Consider the following 20,918-nt stretch of genomic DNA (forward strand, 5'->3'; position numbering starts at 1 on the left):
CAAATTTTAATTTCTTTAGCTGAAGCCATTTACTTTGAAAGTCTCAGATGTGTCAGCTAACACTTATTTCATGTAAGACATTTGAGTGTTTTGTTTTCCATTATTTGTTACACTCTCCCAGGTGTAATACCTGGAAGCCTTGGTTGTAGACTTATGGGACATGGAAATGGAGGTTCAGTCTCTAGCTACAGTAATAAGGACTTCACTCAATGAGCATTCTATTGTTATATACACAAGTCAATGAGAACATAGTATAACTATACTCACCTTGGGCAATAGGACTGAAATGTGGGCCTCTCGGGTGGCAGGCTCGTGCTCGATCCACCGGAGGATGGCGTCAAACACCACATCCTCTTCTCTGACATTCAGCTCATCCTGCTCGATGATGTCAGAAAGTTGTTCAAGACTTAGTTCTGGGAACTCGTTTGAGCTGATGGCAACCTCCTTAAAGTTTTTCAAGATGAAGTTGAATGCAGACTGGTGCAGCTCGTTTACGCAGTAGACATCGGCGATTTTAAGAAGGCCAATGCAGTTGTTGAGGCAGAGCTGCTCATGCAGGAAATCATAGCAGCGCTGTACGATGCCCAAGACACTGAGATAATCAGCAGCTGCCAGGAGGTTCTCCACATTGTCAGCTGTGATGACCACAGAGTACGTGTAGGCATACTCTATGACCTGCCTCAGTGTTTCTGGGGAAATGCCTGGGAGTTGGTACTCCCGCTTTCCTGAATCATTCCAGTCACTGGCGAACAGAGCCCTGAAACACAATCCAGAAGTGACTCATCTAATAAATATCGGTTTTGCAGGCAAAGTTAAATAAGGGGTTTTCTAAATCTTCTGAACCAGGGACCCCCAAATGGAAATTAAGCAGAGATAAGGACCCCCTGCTACAGATGATCTCATAGGCATCTAAGAACTAGGGACCGGTGGCTTTAATTCTTATTTTTCCAACAGTAGCTCCCCCTTTAATATATTTTACTTGGGCTGGTGGGCAAGTCCCCCGGAATACTTTGTTTTGCCTGTTTGACATGGTCCCCTTTTTATATATTTATACCATTATTATTATTATTATTATTATTATTATATAGTAAAAGTTAAGGTGGTACACTTATCAGAAATATTTCTGATCAGCACTGACCTACATTAATATAATTTAATATAATGTATATTAATATAAACTTTCTGTCATCCTAGAGCCTTATTGCCAAGGAGAAGTCATTGCTAACGAGAGATAAAAACTGACTCCTTGCTGTTTTCGCATCTTCATATATGGGTCACAGCTACTTACTGGAAGTAGGAGCTACAGCCACACAGAATTACTCTATGGGCGTTGAATTGAACACCGTCGGTGATGAGGACCACGTCACAAAGCTGTCCTGCCAGCCGAAGATTGTTAAACACTTCGAACGCCGGGGACATCAGTACTCGCTCCATGTCGTGTGCCATCATAATTCAAAAATGTGGATATCTCGTCTCTCTCTCCTTTTTATATCACTCGAAATGACGTGTACATACATTCTAAGACGCAAAAACCGCACTTTGCGTCACAGTTTCCTAAGATACCGTAATGTTTATTTTTAAATCTATATTTGCGACTCGAAATGGATTGGGGGGGGGGGGGGTATATTCTACGCACAATCGGCTGTACAAGAAGAACAAGTGAAATGTTTTTAACATCACTTTTGGAAAATGTATACCGTGCTTATCTTAGAATTTAAGTTTTGTATTATGTAAGAATAGTCAAATCACGAATTCCCGAAATAAAATAAATAAATAAATAAATAAATGTTTTCATATTTTTTCTCCTCTGCTACGTTTCTAAAAATGAAAAACAAAAAAGGTCCTTTACATGTCTGTCAGGAACGAGGTTTAAGTTCGCATCTTATTCCCTAGTTTCCACTTTAGACATAAGCCATTGAGCAACAAATGTCCACAGGACATTATTTTATGGGCTAAATCTGGTCGGCCCGTTGTGGCAATTATTTGGAACAAGAATAGTCCTTGAAAATTGGGCTGGGCGGTCCGTCTGTTTTGGTCAACATTTAGCACAAGGCGGACGTATTTATCGGACCGCATATATCCCCAATACGGTCATGAAAACAAATTGCAGCAAGTGTGGAATTATCCCAATGATTATTGTGCTGTGTACACTTCACCCAAATCCTGAACGCTATTGAATATAATCGATTATGTATTATAGAGCAGTTATGTTAATCAAGGTACAGTGTGCAATATCACTCCATGAGCTATTGACCATTTTCCTGTTTTATGATCTTTTCTTGAGAAATCGTTTTTTATTTTATTTTTTGTAATTCCTCACTTCTGCCGACTAACTCCTCCACGTTTAATATATTTTCGTGCAGGATTTTAAGTTTGTTTTCCTGCAGCTTCACGGCACCCATCGTTCTTGCGCACCCACACAGATGGACGAGTTAAGCTAGAAGTGGATGGGAGTAGCGGCAGGACAGATATTCCGAGGGCGCCCATTGAACGATGTAAGTAATTATTATTTATCGTTAGAATTCTCACTTAACACAGAATGTTGTCTTTGGCTGAAGTTTAAACAGTCGAGCTGAATTGTGGGAAGATAAGCTGAAGCTGTTCGCGTCCGCAGCTAATGCTCGCGCCATGACTAGCTAGCACATAGTGAAATGGTGAATGGATTTGGCGACATTTTCCGTTTGAATCGAGTACAGAGACGTAGGTGTTGTTTTGTTTGTGGCCCTGCTTTTACAATGCACGTGTAGCAAAGTGAAGTTGGGATCTGCTTGCGTCTTTTGCAGCTAACATCACACTCGATATAGCCGCAGTTTATTGTGGAATCGCCATTTTAGGTGTACACAACGCAAGAGCGCACGAGTGTTTATATAAAACAATTCCACTCTGGCTGAGTTTTCTTCTTATTATTATTTTTCATGCTATACTATATACAAACTTTTTACTTGTACATCTTAGGATATAGTTCATTGTGACAATATAAATGGTAGGAGAGAACTACAACAGCAACGACTGTGGGTTGGGGCTGGGTAGGGGATAACGTTTTCATAGTTGGGATTAGGGTTTTGCCCATAGACATGAATGCAGAGTCCCCATGAAGACATCTAGCACATCTTCTTCTTTGTGTTCTGGAATTGCTTCTTGTAGGTTAAGTTAGAATGGTTTTCACTGTTCTTTGGTCTGGAGAACAGGCTGATTAATCACAGTTGAGTTTTGTGGGCAATCAACCATATGAATATGTACATATATGTGTGTGTGTGTGTACAGTAGTGTGCAAAAAATCATAAGCAGTCAAAAGAAATTGTGTGATTGTTAGGGTCTGTAGCAGCTAATCACTGCTGTTAATAGCAGCTACTATAAACTACTGTTAATATAACTGCTAATAACATAACAATTTTCCCGTTTTTTTGTGTAATAAAGCCTATAATGTAATAATGTGATACGTTTTTGATTCAAATATGTTAGTATGATATTGGTAAGTTATTACTGTATCAGCCTTTATTACATTAAGGGGGAAAATTAGCACATTATTGGCAGTTATTACATTAACGGTAGACATCATATTATATATGTCTAATGCAGGGGCGCTGCTAAGGATTTTGGGTCCCATGAAAGGAATCTTGACAGGGCCCCCCACACAGTTTATTGGGGGCTTCTCTGGGCCCCCTCTCAGTCATGGGCCCCGAGAATCGTCATCGTTTACCCCCCCTTTACAGCGCCCCTGGTCTAATGCACGAAGCATTAACGTTAGATATGCTTGTACCACAACTTATTAGGCAAGAGAGAAGTTCTATTGCCCATTTTCATTGCAAACCAGCTTAACATTTACAGGATAATTAATTGCAAGTTCCGATGTAGGCTGCCATTCACACACACAACTGGAAATAATAAAATGCCTGGACAGAGCAGATACAGCCATTGTAGCCTTCGCTCCTGTCTGCTGCTGTATGCAAATCTCACTGAACCATTAAAGCTGGAGCAGAAGTGATGTCTCCGACTAATTGCTGGTTGTTAGAGAAGTACTCAGAATAATGAGAAATAAAGTAAGAATTGTGAGGGAAAAAAAATCAGAATTTCGACTTAATAAGTCAGAATTCTGAGATAAATGTGTGTTTTTTTTTCTACTCCAGATGGCAGAAAACTCTAAAATCAACAAAGCTCAAGAGTCATAATTCGGGAGGTCACGTGACGCTCGTCGCTAATGGCTGCCTAACTCTGCTCGTCCGCGCGTCCCATCCACCTATTTGCCCTTTAGTCAGTCCCCTTGCCACTTACCCGTTCGCAATTCTATACGAATTCGGCGCTCATTCTTTTATTTTTCCTGATGGCTGCTAATCAGCGCAGACCTCGCCCAGTTCTTCCCAGTCCGGAGAAGAAAGTGCCCCGCTCTGATGGCGGCGCTTCTGAAGAGGCCCTTTCCCCTCTCCTGGCACCTTTTCTTGAGGAAATGAAGAACTTCGTTTCCGAACAGGTGAACTCCTTAAATGGCACGCTCCAGCAACACCACTCGGAGCTCCGCGCTGACCTGAACTCGCTGAGGGCGGACTTTAAATCTATACAAAAAGAAGTCGCCTCTGTGAAGTCTGTGACCGATCGACACTCCAGGGAGCTGGCTGATTTTAATAAGGGCCTACTTTCCCTGGATGTTAAAATCACTGAGATTGAGGACCGCAGCCGTCGCCTTAATCTTAAAGTAGTTGGGATTAAACTAGGGCGCGAAGGGGGCGATATGCGGTCTTTTCTTAACAGCCTCTGGCCAGCTATTTTCCCCCATCTCCCTAATTTCCAGCCAGCCATTGACCATGCCCACAGGCTGCATGGCCGGTCCGATACCTCTTCTCGTCCGCCTCCCATCCTCATGCACTTCATGGACTTCCGTGACCGGCAGGCTGTGGTACGTGAAGCCCGCAAAGTCCAGGACCTCAGTTTTGAAGGTGGGAGAATTTTCTTCTTTCAAGACTTTAGCGCCAAGACGGCTGCAGCCAGGAAGGCGATGAACGCGCCGATCCGGAGAGCGAAGGAGTTGGGTCTTTCTCCTTTCCTGATTTTCCCTGCGCGCCTGAAGCTGTCTTTTGGAAGCCAGCAGGTCATGTCCGCTACTCCGGAGGACGCGAATACCGCCATGGATCATTTTCAGTCTCTTGGGACTCTTCCCGTATAATTATTTCGCTCCCCTTTGGGTTTGCCGTTTTCTTTTTTATATATTATTATTATTCATTTATTTTTACATTTATTTTAATTTTTCTGCGATCGCTGTGGGTCCTGTATATTGTTTTGTTATGGGATGTTTTTGTTTTTGTTTTACTCTGCACTTTTCGCCTGCTTCTATTAGTTTATTAATTGGATGTCTGCTTTAGTGCTATTGCCTGACTACTCCCATTTGCCGTTTTTCCTGTTCTGTACACGGGGCAGCAGCAGTGGCACGGGGTCTGTTTTATTTGTGTCTCTGTTACTCAGAATGGGCTGGGGGACGTGTGCGCGGAGTTAGTCTGTTTTGCGGCTTAGCTTCGGGCGCCACGTGCGCGCAGTTTCTGACTTCGGTCGGAGGGGGCGGGAGGGTGGTTGTTCTGGACCTGGCCGCAGTCCCGATTACTTTTTTAATGTCTTCTATGTTACTGCTGCGTTGCCTGTCCGGAGCATGGGTCTGGGGGATTTTTGTGTCTGCTTGGGGGGGTGGGAAGGGGTTTTTCCCTGAGACTTACTTCTTGAAGTCACGGTTCATCGACCGGCACATTCAGCTTCTGGTTCATGTCTGGCATATTGAGATTTTGTTAACTTGTTTTTTTTTCCTTGTTTACATCTTACTGTCTGTTTTGTTTTGATCATGGCCAATATAAATATAGCTTCCTGGAATGTTAGGGCTCTGAATACTCCCAAAAAACGGTCCAGTGTGACAGATTTTTTGAAGAGGCAGCACGTCGACCTTGCCTTTTTAATTGAGACCCACCTTCTCCAGCGAGATGCACTGCGGGCGGCCTCCAGGTTCTACAGGGTTATCTCCACTTCATCAGCTTCCTCACGTAGATGTGGAGTAGCCATATTGGTCAAGCGGTCCCTTCAGATTCATATTCTTAACTCTGGGGGGGATGCTGACGGCAGGTACTGTTACGCCCTCTCTGACCTGGGGGGTAGGAAGGTCTGCTTTGTTGCCGCATACGCTCCCACTCCCCCACGCGCCTCATTCTTTCGGGATCTTTCTGACCACCTTCTTAAATTTCAGGAATTTGACCTTGTTATTGGAACTGATGCTAACGCTGTCCACAACCCTGTCCTTGATAAATCTCCCTCTCTCGTGGGTAGCCGGGTGCCTCCCTCCACACGTTCCCTGTGTAAATTCGTGGAGGACTTGAATTTGGTCGATTCATTCCGCCTAATTAACCCCTCCGCCAGAGAATTTTCCTTCTTCTCACCTCGCTTCAAATCCCAGTCTCGCATAGACTATATCTTTGTTTCTCGCTCTCTTGCCTCTGCTGTTTCTAATGCTTCTCTGATTTCTTCCTCTTTGTCTGACCACAAGTGTGCTCTCCTCCACTTAGCTGTACCTACTCTTTCTCCTCGGGCCCCAAGATGGAGGCTCAACACTTCTTTGCTTCAAAACTCTAAATATATAGCCTATCTGACTCCTAGACTTGAAGAATTTATTTAAATTAATACAGGCTCAACTGATGACCCAGTCTACTGCTGGATGGCAATAAAGGGCTTTCTCCGCGATGCCACGGTTGCTTTTGCCAGTGGCCTGGCTCGCGAACGTCACCGGAAGATCTGTGATCTCGAAAGGCGGCTAGCTCACTTAGAGAGTGCTCGTCCTGTAGTGGTTGATCCGGATCATGAGACCCTCATTTTAAACACCAGGGCGGAGCTAAATGTCCTTCTGTCACACCGCGCTGAGTTTATGGTTCATCGCACTAGGTCACGATATTATGTCTCAGGTGCTAGGCCCAGTAAGTTGTTGGCTCTCAGGCTCCGGCAATGTGACTCTTTCTCCTCAATTTCTTCTGTTAGAACCAAGGACGGAGCTCTCACCACTGACCCACAGGAAATTAACAGTAGCTTTTTTCAATTTTACTCAGATCTATTCTCCCCTCCCACTGTCTTTCCACCCTCTGACCCTGATTCGTTTCTTGACTCTGTACCACTTCCTTGTCTCTCAGGCCCAGAAGCCTCTATGCTCGAGGCTCCCCTTTCAATGTCAGAACTTAAAGAGGCTCTGGACTCCATGAGCCCTGGGAAGTCTCCAGGGCCCGATGGCCTCCCTCCGGAACTCCTTTCTGCCTTCTGGAAGCAGCTCTCTTTTCCGCTCTTCCACATGCTGAATTCTGTCATTTCTGCCTCCCATCTCCATCCTTCTCTTAATCAGTCCTTGATGACTTTGTTGTTCAAACAAGGTAAGGACCCTACAGATTGCTCCAGCTATCGCCCGTTGTCCCTTATGAATTCAGACATCAAACTGCTTGCCAAGGTGCTTGCCCGTCGACTGCAGGCGGTGATTTCCAAATTGATTCACCCAGACCAAACTGGTTTTATTAAATCCCGTCACGCGGCCGACAGCATCCGTCGCCTCCTCCATGTACTTCACACTGCTCCTTCCTTTCCCTTCCCTGCCACCCTTCTCTCTTTAGACGCAGAGAAGGCTTTCGATAGGATGAATTGGTCTTTTTTGTGGAGGGTCCTGCATAGAATGGGTTTTGGCTCTTATTTTACCAACCTAGTCCAGACCCTTTACTCCTCCCCCTCTTCTGTCCTTTTGACTAATGCCAACATTTCTCCTCCTTTTCGGCTTCTTCAGGGGGCCAGGCAGGGCTGTCCCCTCTCCCCCCTACTCTTTAATCTGTCGTTGGAGCCTCTGGCTGCCGCTCTCCCTCACTCAGATGTTATTTCCCCCATCCTAGTGAAAGGTGTCCCTCAGACAGTTTCTTTATATGCTGATGATCTGCTTCTTTACCTCGGCAATGCTCCTGTGGATCTCCCTCATGTCCTTAACCTGTTTCAGTCATACGAATCCCTGTCTGGCTATAGGATTAACTGGGCAAAATCCTCTCTCCTTCCGTTGAATCCTGCCTGCCGCTCCTCTTCACTTCCTCCTTCTATTCCTCAGGCAGGGTCTTTCAGATACCTGGGGTTGGACATTTACCCATCAGTTTCAGAGCTCACAGCTGCTGGCTTCCGCCGCACTCTCGAGGGCATTAAAGCCTCGATCTCCTCGTGGTCTTCTCTTCCCCTCTCATTTCGGGCTAGGCTGGCTGTTATTAAGATGAACGTGCTCCCTAGAATTAATTTTATGAGTTCCATGCTTCCCCTCTCCCCTCCACCTGGGTACTGGGCCTCAGTTAAGTCTACTATTTCTACTTTTCTTTGGGATGGCAAGAGACCCTCCGTCAGACACTCTACCCTAATCCGTGACCGGTTGGATGGAGGCGTCTCTCTACCGGACTTGGAAATTTACCACCTTGCTTTTACTCTAAGGCCAGTTTGGAGCTGGATCAGTCCTCCCCAGCATCCCCCTGCCTGGCTTCCTATCGAAGCAGAATATGTTCTCCCCCATCGTCTAGCCTCGCTCCCTTTCCTCCCTGTTAAATTCAAATCCATCTCTGCCTCAGTCGGTCCGATTATCTGTCAGGCCCTTCGCACATGGAGAAGGGTTGAGAAATTGTTGGGCCCCTTCCCAAAATGGCACCCCAGTGTTCCGTTGCTCCATAATCCTGTCCTGAACATTGGAGGCCGCCCCATCTCTTCCTCGCCGTGGTCTCAGTCAGGTATCTCCACCCTGGGTGATATTTTTGATAGCTCGGGTCTCAAATTGTTCCAGTCTCTTAAGGTCACATTTAATCTTCCCTCTTCTTCATATTTTTTCTACCTCCAGCTGAGGTCCATGCTTAGGGCCTGTAATATCTCCTTTTCCTCACCTCTTCCGTTTCACCCGCTGTGCAGATTTGCTCTGTCCCTTTCTCCTGTTTCTAAGCCCGTGTCCAGTCTCTATTCCCTCCTCCGCAAATCCTCTCATAAACCTCTCCCCATAATTGCTGTCTGGCAGGGGGAGCTCTCTCCCACCCCCGTCTTATCTTGGAGTGTTATTTTTCATAATATTAAAAATTGTTCTAAAAATCCCAATCACCAGCAAACACAATTTAAGTTTGTTCACAGATTATACCCCACTCCCAGGAAACGCCATCTCATGGGCTTAGAGCCTGACACCTTGTGTCATCTTTGTCCCCTCCAGGTCCCTGGTACCTTTCTCCATATGTTCTGGGACTGTCCTCCAGTGGCTGCTCTTTGGGATTACGTGGCCAGATCTCTCTCTTCAGTTCTTTCCTCTCCCATCCCCCTGTCTCCCATGGTCCTTCTTCTCCTGGACTTCTCTTCTCTCTTTCTCTCTCGCTTCCAGCAGAGGCTTCTGATGTCTGCCTCCTTAGCGGCCAAGTTGTTATTAGCCTCTCGTTGGAAGTCTCCTGATCGTGCCATTCCTTCTGTCTGGAAGTCCACCTTTCTTGATCTGCTTCTGCTGGAACTCTCTGCAGCCCGGATTAACAACTCGTCTGGTTCTACAATCCAGAGCTGGGTCCATGACGTGCAGCTGGTCAAAGATTGGTTGCAGGTCATGTCCTGAGGCCATATTCCTTGTTTTTTGTTTTGATTTTTACTTTCCTAATTCTAACATTTTTCAGTGGTATAAGTGTGTTATTTCTTTTATCCTCAATTTTTATCTGTGCTCTCCGTGGCTGAGTGTGCCGGTGACCTTTATTGGTTTTTTGTTTCTTTATATTTGAACTGCTGTCTCAGGGTGTATTGGGGGTGGGGTGGAGTATGTTCTGTTTTGTTCCATTTTGTTCTTTGTTATAAAACTCTCTAATAAAAATTTGGTCACAAAAAAAAAAAAAATTATTATGAAGCCATTTCAAGCAATGAGTAGGGATTCTATTTAGCTCATTCAAGCTGTAGTTCAATGAAAAAGATCATTAGGTATCTCACATTCACTGTGTTCGCTGCAAAGGTGGTTAGTGTGCAGTAATGTAGGACAATGACCAGTGTTGACTAGGGCTATTGTGGTACACATGTGCATTACGTAACGTTCAGTTCACTCTGCAAGTACAAGTTAATAAAGTAATATACCTGTATTATTTGACAAAGTTGGAACCTAAATTCCAAAGTAGATGGTCAACATGGGAAACAGGTTGTATGTTGTGATCATTGTTTTTTTACTTGTGCCTTTGTTCTTAGTTAGCCTTACTTGATCTAGTCTTGTTGTCATGTTCTGTAGTCATGTTATCTACCCTTGTTTCTAGTCTGCTCAGGCCCCTGTGATTCCTGTGCTGTGGTTGCTGCACTGCCCTCCGTGGTTCCTGTGCTGGTGGCTTTTGTGATGAAATATTCACTCTGGCTCTGTATCAGAAATGTTAAACGCCAGAGGTCACCCACAGCTGGACTATTTTTATTGATTAACCTATGTGTCACCATACAGGTGTGTAGTTTAGAAGTGTGTTGTGTGTAGTTCTATTTATATATTTTTCTATTTATCTCTCAGTAAATATTGCAAGAAGCTGAGGTCCACCTGTCCTCTTTTGTGAGCACTGTCGGCCATCGTTTCCCTGCAGTATTCATCATGTAACTTTACACAGCTAATGTGCTAAAATTCACTCACCTCCCTGTAGGAATCCAGCTGACACTGGAGGTCACTACAGAACAACAAGGTTAAACCCGGTCAAGCTTAATGATTTTAAAAATAATTACAGTAATTTTGTGTGTCTTGTTTCTGTCTGGGCTTATGAAGCAGTGTACTTTTAGTAAACTGCAGTTTAATATTCATAAAACACAGATTAACTTATTACAAAATCACAACAACTGTAAATGGACTGAATGTTTAATTATTCTGGTCACTGTTTAACTGTCCAACAAGCTGCAGCATTGCATATGTAGGTATTGGAGTGTATGTGATGTTTTGATTAGGTCAGACTAAGGCTGCAATCAGGCCTGTTGGTCAGAAGGTCTCAGCACTGACTAGGCCCAGGCTGAGATCTGTGGGGTCCGGCAGTGTCACAAGGCAGCTCATCTCCACAGGGAAGCCCTGTTTGCTCAGCAGCAGAACAAACAAGCCGTCTATCAGAGGCCTGACATTAATAATTGATGAGTGTTAATGGCAGCACAGGGGAGAGGTGTGGAGGCAGGACCAGCTCAGGCTCCCACATGATGGAGGTCCTTCCCCAGAGCAGGGAGCACGTTCAGCCTCTGTAATCATCACGCACTCGACAGCTCAGCAGGGAAATTCTGTTGTCAATCGGAGGCATGTTAATAATTGGTATTAGTAATCGTCTTGTGATAATCCATCTATCTTCCAACTGCTAAGTGAGGACAGGGTTGTGGGGTGGGGCGGGCGCAAGGTAGGTGGTCTTAGAGGAATGTTTTATGAGGAGAGGTTAGCTGAGCTGAATCTGTTTAGCCTCGAGCAAAGGAGACTAAGGGGGGATATGATCCAGGTATATAAGATTCTAACAGGTCTGGATGCTATTCAGTCAAATAGCTATTTCAATATCAGTTTAAATGCTAGAACTCCTGGCCATAAGTGGAAATTAGCGGGAGAACATTTTAAAACGAATTTGAGGAAGCACTTCTTTACACAGCATGTAGTTAATGAAGTAGTTAATGAAGAGTATGGAATAGTCTTCCTGCTAGTGTAATGCAAGCTAAAACCCTGGGTTCCTTTAAATCAGAGCTAGATAAGATTTTAACAACTCTGAGCTATTAGCTAAGTTCTCCCCAAACGAGCTTGATGGGCTGAATGACCTCCTCTCATTTGTAAATTTCTTATATTCTTATATATGGAAAGACACAGCCAGTACATAATATACCAATCGATAAAACAACATTGGCTAACTAACCTGGGAGCCCCCTCCCCCTGCCGGTAGTTACAGTATGTTTTGTGGTTCACCATTTCGTATTATTGGAAGAAAGTTTTTCTATTGCCACTAAATACTGTCTTAGCAAACACCAGTTACAGTTGGGGAAATGAGACCCTGACAACTCAGACATCAGCGTATTGTTTGTTGTTTTTTTTGCCTTCAAAATGCACATAATCAAGCACGACAGCAAGCAAGTAAACACAAACAATTACACAGATACAGACAACAGGAAAGGCGCATTAGATTTGGAAAATAAGGCAAAGACATGGTACAGGGCTGTGCTGTTTTTGTAGGAAAAAAATTTCGTAGTGATTAATTACTGGATCTAAAGACATGGGAAGAAGAAAACAAACACACTCAAGGAGAAACACAGCAAACAAAGACCTGGCAAAGTTAATCACGATCAGAGACCTATCCCACTACTCTGCCCCCACCCCCCTCCCCCGCCCTGAGAGATTTCGCCTTGCCTACTCCCCACAGCACTGGAACTATAATTTTATAATGATAAATTCATATAAATCTCTTTAAAATGTCTTTATGACTTTTTCCTTACATTTTGAAATATCTTGATATACTATGTTAATGTTTTGTGCTTGGTTTGATCCTCCAGCGACTGCAGCGGAGGTAGCAGAGGAAGAGGGGACGAACTCCTTCGTCCCTCAGTCCATAGATGAGGGGGCTCAGGCAGCGGGGCAGGAGGACGAGGAGAAAGAAGTTCAGGTAGCGCAGGTGGATAAAGAGGGCTGAGCTGATTGTAGACAGGGCTCTCTCGATGCTGCTGAACAGGAAGGAGGAGAGGCAGAGGCCCAACTGGACCAGGTGAAGGAGAACCGTCCTGCTGGCCTTTTTGGCCTTGACGGACCGGGCTGCCATCATGATGCCTGTGTAGGTGCTGATGACGATGATTCCCACGGCAACAAAAAAGACACCGTTAAAGCTCTGGAACACATCAAACTGCCACTTGGCCAGAAAGAGGCGCTCCTGTGTGCAGTAAATAGTTTTAGTGAAGAAATGGGCATCTGTAGCTGCTAAAAAAATTATATCAATCACATAGTTCACAGAGCCCAGGAACCAGACCACTGCAATGGCAATATTGGTTCTCCCGGGGGTGGCGATGTCAGTGTGTCGGAGTGGGAAACAAATGGCCACATAGCGTTCCAGACACATGACAGCCAACGTCAGAGGGGAGATGCGGAAAGTTGTCCCGCTTACAAGGACGATCATGGAGCAGAGCACCTTGATGAGGTTGATGTTAGCCATGCTACACGAGTAGAGCAATGTGGTGAATCCCAGATGGATGGAGTCACTGAGGAGCATTTGGCTGAATAGAAGATAGCGGGAAGTCTCACGGAAGCTGGGTTTACTCCACATGGCAACGAACATGATGAGGTTCAGGGAGATGAAGAATAGGGCAGTGGACAGCACGAGAGATGATTTTATTGTTGTCATGAAGTCTATTGTCCCTGTCATGGACTGGTAGTACAGGAAGTTGAGCTCCAGAGAGGAACCATTCTGGCCAGCCATTGGTCAACTCTGAAACGAAAAGAGCTGAAATGTACATTAAATGTACATTAAAACACAAATTGTTGTCAGTAAGCAAAACCAACATATATTTCTCCCAAGAGGGCCCCTATTTAAATGAAATGAATGAGAGACACAATAAAAGATATATTTGTTTCTTTACCTGCCTCTGTTGAGCACTTGACTCAAACACTTCTGGAGTAGCATGTGCTCTAGTTTATAAAGAATCCAATGACACATGACATCACATGCACTCTGTAGGTGTGTCCAGCATAGTAGGCCCCTGGGGTGAGGTGTGATGGGCATGCATATCTCTGTTGGGAATGTTACTATTAGTAGATTAAAAAGCCATTTCAAGTAAGGATGAAGGGTTTTATATAGGGCAAACTCCCTTTTTTTGTCTTATACCTGTATATCTTTATATATCTTATATCTTTTTTTTTGTATTTTATTATCTGTAGTTTAAAGAAGACGATTTCTCACATTCACTGTCATTGTTATTTACTAAAAAGAAAGATGAAGCAGTATAGGGAATTATTCAGTGATTGTAAGGGAATATTGCACGTGTTACATCATGTTTGTTTTTTGTTTCTTTTATTTTTTTGATGCAGTCCTCACCTTTGAGTCACTCTATCGTTACTGTTACTGACTCTACCTTATTAATTCTATGCAAACGTGCCACTGCCATCTGTGATACAGTGCAGTGGTACCTTGGAATATGAACTTAATTTGTTCTGGATGGTTGGTTGAGTTGTGATTTGAGATCCAAGTCGAATTTCCCCATAACAAATAATGTAGATGGATTTATTCTGTTCCAGACCCAAATGATTGCCTATTTAAACCTAACTACCTACCTAATCAATGATAAAATCATTACCAAAGCAAATACACATGAAACGCACATAGGAAAGCAATAATCATGAAATAAGTGACAATTTATGAGCACGTCAGCTCTGTTGAGGTGAGCTGATGGCGTACTGCAGGTGGCAGGTGGAGAGGAAGAGAAAAGGAGGGATTATTGCTTGGAAGGGGAGACGCGTCTCCATCTGTACAAATTTTAGCATGACTATTTTGTTTTGTTTTGTTCCGAGTTTCTGGTCAAGCTGCAACAGACAAGTTCCAAGATTTCAGTCGAGGTGCAAATCGGAAGAAATCTGAGAGACCCGCTTGACATCCGAGTTGGTCGAGATAAGAGCCGTTCGAGTCCCAAGCTTCTACTGTATATTGTAACAAAATTGTGATTATGTTTTCAGTCCTGCTCCATACCAGAAATGGTAAAGGCCTGATACCAGCCTCTCTGTGGAGAGGCTACACTCACCTTCTGGTAGGAGCCCAGCTGACACTAGAGGTCACTGCAGAGCAACAAAGTTAATCACGCTCAAGCCTAATGATCGTGAAAATAATAACAATGGTTTTGTTTATATTTTTTTCTGTCTGGGGTTATGTAGCAGTGTCAATGCAGGCTATAGCATTGCATATGTAGGTATTGGAGTGTACGTGATGTTTTGATTAGGTCAGACTAAGGCTGCAATCAGGCCTGTTGGTCAGAAGGCCTCAGCGCTGACTAGGCCCAGGCTGAGAGCTGTGGTGTCCCGCACTGTCACAAGGTAGCTCATCTCCACAGGGAAGCCCTGTTTATTCAGCAGCAGAACAAACAAGCCGTCCATCACAGGACTGACATTAATAATTGATGAGCGTTAATGGCAGCACAGGGGAGAGGTGTGGAGGCAGGACCAGCTCAGGCACCCACATGATGGAGGTCCTTCCCCAGAGCAGGGAGCACGTTCAGCCTCTGTAATCATCACGCACTCGACAGCTCAGCAGGGAAATTCTGCTGTTCCACTAACTAGAGACTGGAGTTAGTGCCTAAGCCTGAAATCTCATAAAATGTTGTCTTCCTGTAGTACCATAACCCTAACTATTATTTATATTGATTACAACATTTAACTACCACAATATTAACATGACTTGAGACTGAATCCTTGCTTTGATAAAAGGCTGAAGGATGTGTGATCATGTGACTACACCGGGAAAACCCCCATATACAGTAGACCACTGGGCTCTTCTCACCATGTTGTTTATTTTTGGGAAATACTGCTTGTTCATGACTTAAATGGACATTTCCATTGCTGCAGGTTGCTGGCTGTGTCACCTAACATCTAAAAGAAAGATATATGCCCTTTAGTCCACAGTTGCTGATGAAGCCATTCCCTCAGACATGACCTTAGCCCCTTTGCCTCTGTTTCTCAGGAAACACCAGTGAGATGAGCTCCTGCTAAAGCTTTTCGAACAACAACAACAACAATAACCCTGTTCTCAAAACTACTGGAATCTCACCTATCAGCTCTCGGTTTAATAATTATGGACAGCAGGGCCAGTCCAGGACTTTTATACGTAACTCAGGAGCTACTTATTAGCGCTAATTTTCATCAACTCATGGTTTTCCTTTAGGGTGATATGTAGAGTTCTACTCCCTATTGCACACCTACAGCTCCCATAAACCATATGAGTTTTAAACATCTTTTCCCATGCATTCTTGGCTATTATTAACACTGTCCTCTTTGCAGATCACTGTTATTCACTAAACCACAACCACTCACCTCGTAATTTAAGTTCATGCAGCCCATGACTGACTCTACACAATAATCCCAACTAACGTGTTTCAAACCATCATCCATCTCATCACTACTGTCCTACAAGTACTCAAGACTAATCACTTTGTCATAGAGGGGACCTTAAGTTCAATGTCAGTCCAAGCTATATTGCAGTTTTAAACCCATCCTCCCAATTACAAACCTAACCGCTTGTCAGTTGTTTCTACAGCCTTAAAGTGATTATAAAAATTTACATCAGGGCTTTGTGTTACCCACTGTACTGTACCATATCACAATTGATTCATATGATATTTCAGCACCCCCTTGTGGTGTTGATTGAACACTGCAGGAGATCAAAATGCAGGTGTTTAGTCATTAGATGGTGCTGTTTTCAGGCTGCTGACATACGCACGTCTCTACAGAGTTAATTTTTGTTTTTTAAATTTCAGTGACATCATTGGTGTGCTTATATTCCCAAGTCACACCTGACAAGTAAGGATCCCTTGTCATTAAAGTCCATGTATAAAGGTTTGTCCAGGATACCTTTTTCTTACCGGTATTGCTCATTGAGGACCCCTCAAAGCGCGCAATAGGTAATGTAATGTTCATAGGTCAGGAGAGGGAGTTTTTGATCTGACTAATTACCTGAAATCAAATCACAGAGTTATTCTTTTAGAGTCTTACAATGTTCTTTCTTCATACCATCTGCTTTACTGAAAGTCAAATGTCATATACTTAGCTAATTAGACTGATAACATTTTGCGCTACATTTATAACAAAATACCACATATATTATTACTCAGGAAGTTATTAGATTATATAACAATCAGGTAGTTATTAGGATAGAATCACCCTTTCATTTGTAGGATGACTTGACATGCTTATGACCTTCAAAATAAAATGAGAAATAAATCAAATTAGTTACTTGAAATGTTTTGAGACTGACTCTTGGACTTCCTGTTAAAATACATAATGTAAAATGCAGGTACATACAAAAAAATGACTCTGATATTCTGACAGGGAAAAGCAGGGGATAGTGCTGAAATTCTCGGAATCAGGACTCGGCAAACGTGCAGGTTTGGAATGTTGTGTGAATCATAGTTCAATGTAGCAGCTATATAGAAAGGCAGAGACTCGTAGGGACTCAGCTCATAAGAGAGGTACTGAGGGTTACTTCAGGCAGCACATGGAGCATAAAGGCACACTCTGCCCATTTCCAGAATGCTCTCCTGTTCCTCAGGATGTCTGACTGATGTTAATATAGTGATCATTGACTTTCCAAGGCTTATAGTTTTAATTTCAATATGTACACACTGACTATATTTTTATGGTGCATTTGTAAAACAAGCAGGAAAAGGGCCCCATTATTTAGCATGTTCAGTACATTTCAGCAGGTCTGTACAACCTGACAGTCCAGTGGTGACATGCTGTTCGCTGAAAAGAAAAAAACTCAATTTGCACATTTTCTCCTTCTCTTTGCTCCCAGGACACTGAAAATGGTGGAGAATTCGACAGGAATAGTGGATGGCAGCAAATGGTCAGAAATTCTCTCATTCGGGCCTCTCATCACAGAGGTGCTGGTGGGCATCTTCTTATACATCAACGGCCTCATGATCTTCACCTTCTTCATGAAGGAGGCCTTTCGCACTGATACCCGCTATATCCTTTTTGCCCACATGCTCTTTGTGGATTCCTCACTGCTGGTGGTGACCAGCTTGGTTGCGCTGCTGACCTACTACAGAGTGGCGATCCCCTATGAGTCCTGCATAGTGCTTAACCTGGTCTTGGTCTGGCTAGAATTCTGCACGCCTCTGACCTTGGTGGCCATGTGCCTGGAGCGCTATGTGGCTGTGTGTAAACCCCTAAGGCACGCTGCCATCTCCACGCCGAGGATTAGAGTGGTGGGCCTGCTCCTCATTTGGGGGCCGGGCTGTGTACCTGCCCTCGTCATCATCTTTTCTTGCACAGCCTCAGTCTCAGTTAAGCAGCTCAGCATGAGAGTCTTGTGCTCCTTGGATGCACTGATTGTGATTGAGTGGCAGAAGTACCTCCAAATTGCTGTGTTCAAATTCTATTTCTTGCTCATGTCCATGGTCATCGCCTTCACGTACGTCAAGGTGGCTGCGGCTGCCCGGTCTGCCTCTGGTAAAAACAGCAAGTCAAGCGCCAAAGGTACGAGGACAGTGGCTCTCCATGCCATCCAGCTTCTCCTTTGCCTCATACAGCTACTTACGCCTTTTGTGGACATGGCTCTGCTAAAGATCAGCGTGGTGATCTACATCTATATCCGTTTTGTGAATTTCATAATGTTTGTGATAGCGCCGCGTTGCCTGAGTTCATTGATCTATGGTTTGAGGGACCAGAATTTCTTCCAGGCATTGAAACACTATGCTGTTTGTGGCCTGGATAAGAAGGTTCAACCAGCTGCTTCTCATTCCAGGAAGGTGGATCTGAGGCATTAATGTGAAGGAAGCAATGAGAGACACTGGATAAGACTGGATAGACTGTACATATTGGCTATTGTTATTATTATTGTCCATCCATCCATCCATCCATTTTCCAAACCGCTTATCCTACTGGGTCGTGGTTGGTCCGGAGCCTATCCCGGAAGCAATGGGCACGAGGCAGGGAACAACCCAGCATGGGGGTCCAGCCCATCGCAGGGCACACTCACACACCATTCACTCACACATGCACACCTATGGGCAATTTAGCAAGTCCAATTAGCCTCAGCATGTTTTTGGACTGTGGGGGGAAACCGGAGGAAACCCCACGACGACATGGGGAGAACATGCAAACTCCACACACATGTGACTCAGTCCGAGACTCGAACCTGAGTCCCAGAGGTGTGAAGCAATAGTGCTAACCACTGCACCACCATGCCGCCCCTATTATTATTATTATTATTATTATTATTATTATTATTATTATTATTATGCTGCAAAGTTTAACTGCCTATTCCTCATTTGAATGTCATTATGATGTGTTAAATGCTAATAACTAAATTGCGCTTTTTCGTTGGTCTCTGCATGTGGTTTAATTTTGAAATCACACTCATCTTCATGCTTCATCTAATATTCATTTTAAAAGAATAAGCTAAGGTTTTCCCAGCCCACCCATCCTTCTACTGCTTTTCCAGATCAGGGTCACAAGGAACTTTCAGTCCATAAACTTACCAGAGCTGTAGAGATGACCTGTGACCTGACAGTAATGCTGCCTTTGACCTTCCCAGCAGATCCAGGATGACAGCTGATGATCTGAATGACCAAAGCATATCAGCTAATATAACCTGCAGTTTGGAAAGAGTTCAGTGAATCTGTACTGTTACCTGTATAACTCAAATCTGAAGGTATCGTACATATGGACCATCTTAATGTTGTATAAGCTCCTCAAGGCCATGTTTGTAGTGTTCCTATAGTGTTCTCACTTTCTGTGAATAAACCCATGCTGCGGAGCCGTAAGCGGATTGTCGCCACCTTCCTTTCCAGTCTGTACCATGCCCCTGAGTTCATAGCAGAAGCACCCCATTCCTTAACACCTACACTTTGTTTACAGTTCAGTGAACCTGAACTGTTCCCTGAATAACTCATATCTGCAGGTATCGTACATAAGGAACATCTTAATGTTGTATAAGCTCCTTAAGGCCATGCAGCACATGGCGATTTCCATACTCTAACTTTTAGAGTCATGCAAAAGACCGAAAAAAGTCTTCATTTGTCAGCTGCAATTCACCAGCGCTTCCCGCAAATATAACCTGCAAGCTCTGAGGTACTGATACATCTATTAGCTGCTGTGCTCCGTGCAGCTGAGTCACACACAGGAATTTTCATGAAATTAGAAAGGCAAAGATACAACTCGAAGCATGTTAGCAGGTATTGGCCACTGTATTCACAGTTATTACTTCTTCAGCACTGCATGTGCAGGCAGCAGAGTGTATGTGGTGTTTTCATTAGGTCACATTAAGGCTGCAATTAGGCCTGTTGGTCATAAGGCCTCAGCACTGACTAGGCCCAGGCTGAGATCTGTGGGGTCCAGCACTGTCACAAGGTAGCTCATCTCCACAGGGAAGCCCTGTTTGCTCAGCAGCAGAACAAACAAGCCGTCTATCACAGGACTGACATTAATAATTGATGAGTGTTAATGGCAGCACAGGGGAGAGGTGTGGAGGCAGGACCAGCTCAGGCTTCCACATGATGGAGGTCCTTCCCCAGAGCAGGGAGCACGTTCAGCCTCTGTAATCATCATGCACTCGACAGCTCAGCAGGGAAATTCTGCTGTTCCACTAACTAGAGACTGGAGTTAGTGCCTAAGCCTGAAATCTCATAAAATGTTGTCTTCCTGTAGTACCACATCCCTAACTATTATTTATATTGACTACAACATTTAACTACCACAATATTAACATGACTTGAGACTGAATCCTTGCTTTGATAAAAGGGTGAAGGATGTGTGATCATGTGACTACACCGGGAAAACCCCCATATACAGTAGACCACTGGGCTCTTCTCACCATGTTGTTTATTTTTGGGAAATACTGCTTGTTCATGACTTTAATGGACATTTCCATTGCTGCAGGTTGCTGGCTGTGTCACCTAACATCTAAATGCAAGATATATGCCCTTTAGTCCACAGTTGCTGATGAAGCCATTCCCTCAGACATGACCTTAGTCCCTTTGCCTCTGTTTCTCAGGAAACACCAGTGAGATGAGCTCCTGCTAAAGCTTTTCGAACAACAACAACAACAACAACAACAACCCTGTTCTCAAAACTACTGGAATCTCACCTATCAGCTCTCGGTTTAATAATTATGGACAGCTGGGCCAGTCCAGGACTTTTATACGTAACTCAGGAGCTACTTATTAGCACTTATTTTTATCAACTCATGGTTTTTCTTTAGGGTAATATGTAGAGTTCT

The 20,918-nt window shown here is 44.0% G+C and overlaps 5 protein-coding genes across 10 annotated transcripts in view; 3 read left to right on the forward strand and 2 right to left on the reverse strand.

Moving 5' to 3' along the window:
• Positions 1 to 18,910, forward strand: part of LOC125713116 (odorant receptor 131-2-like) — a 73,144-nt gene extending 54,234 nt beyond the window's left edge. The window contains exons 1-3 of one of the 4 annotated variants that reach the window (XM_048984018.1): positions 16,439 to 16,596; positions 17,024 to 17,079; positions 17,490 to 18,910. In XM_048984018.1, coding sequence (XP_048839975.1) covers positions 17,500 to 18,465 — 966 coding nt within the window. In that variant the 5' untranslated portion in view covers positions 16,439 to 16,596; positions 17,024 to 17,079; positions 17,490 to 17,499 and the 3' untranslated portion in view covers positions 18,466 to 18,910. Of the gene's footprint in view, positions 1 to 12,534; positions 12,609 to 16,438; positions 16,597 to 17,023; positions 17,080 to 17,489 lie in introns of those variants that run through there. The other 3 variants (XM_048984015.1, XM_048984016.1, XM_048984017.1) reach the window with 3 other exon arrangements.
• Positions 1 to 20,918, forward strand: part of LOC125713229 (odorant receptor 131-2-like) — a 77,573-nt gene that overhangs the window by 53,286 nt on the left and 3,369 nt on the right. The window lies entirely within an intron of this gene.
• Positions 1 to 20,918, forward strand: part of LOC125713129 (odorant receptor 131-2-like) — a 79,627-nt gene that overhangs the window by 47,765 nt on the left and 10,944 nt on the right. The gene's annotated exons all lie outside the window — the stretch shown is intronic.
• The window catches only part of LOC125713113 (kelch-like protein 10), a 54,463-nt gene that overhangs the window by 13,549 nt on the left and 19,996 nt on the right, over positions 1 to 20,918 (reverse strand). The window lies entirely within an intron of this gene.
• On the reverse strand, positions 12,466 to 13,605 carry LOC125713125 (odorant receptor 131-2-like). Of its 2 annotated transcripts, none has more exons than XM_048984031.1 (2): positions 13,573 to 13,605; positions 12,466 to 13,421 (listed from the first exon to the last, which is right to left on the reverse strand). In XM_048984031.1, exon 2 carries the CDS (start codon positions 13,410 to 13,412, stop codon positions 12,468 to 12,470), a length of 945 nt encoding a protein of 314 aa, XP_048839988.1. In that variant the 5' UTR covers positions 13,413 to 13,421; positions 13,573 to 13,605; the 3' UTR covers positions 12,466 to 12,467. The 2 variants fall into 2 exon arrangements, with proteins under 2 accessions (XP_048839988.1, XP_048839987.1); XM_048984030.1 differs by having other exon boundaries at positions 12,466 to 13,436; positions 13,573 to 13,603.

Source organism: Brienomyrus brachyistius, chromosome 18 (genome assembly GCF_023856365.1).
Source record: "Brienomyrus brachyistius isolate T26 chromosome 18, BBRACH_0.4, whole genome shotgun sequence".
Taxonomy (NCBI): Eukaryota; Metazoa; Chordata; class Actinopteri; order Osteoglossiformes; family Mormyridae; genus Brienomyrus; species Brienomyrus brachyistius.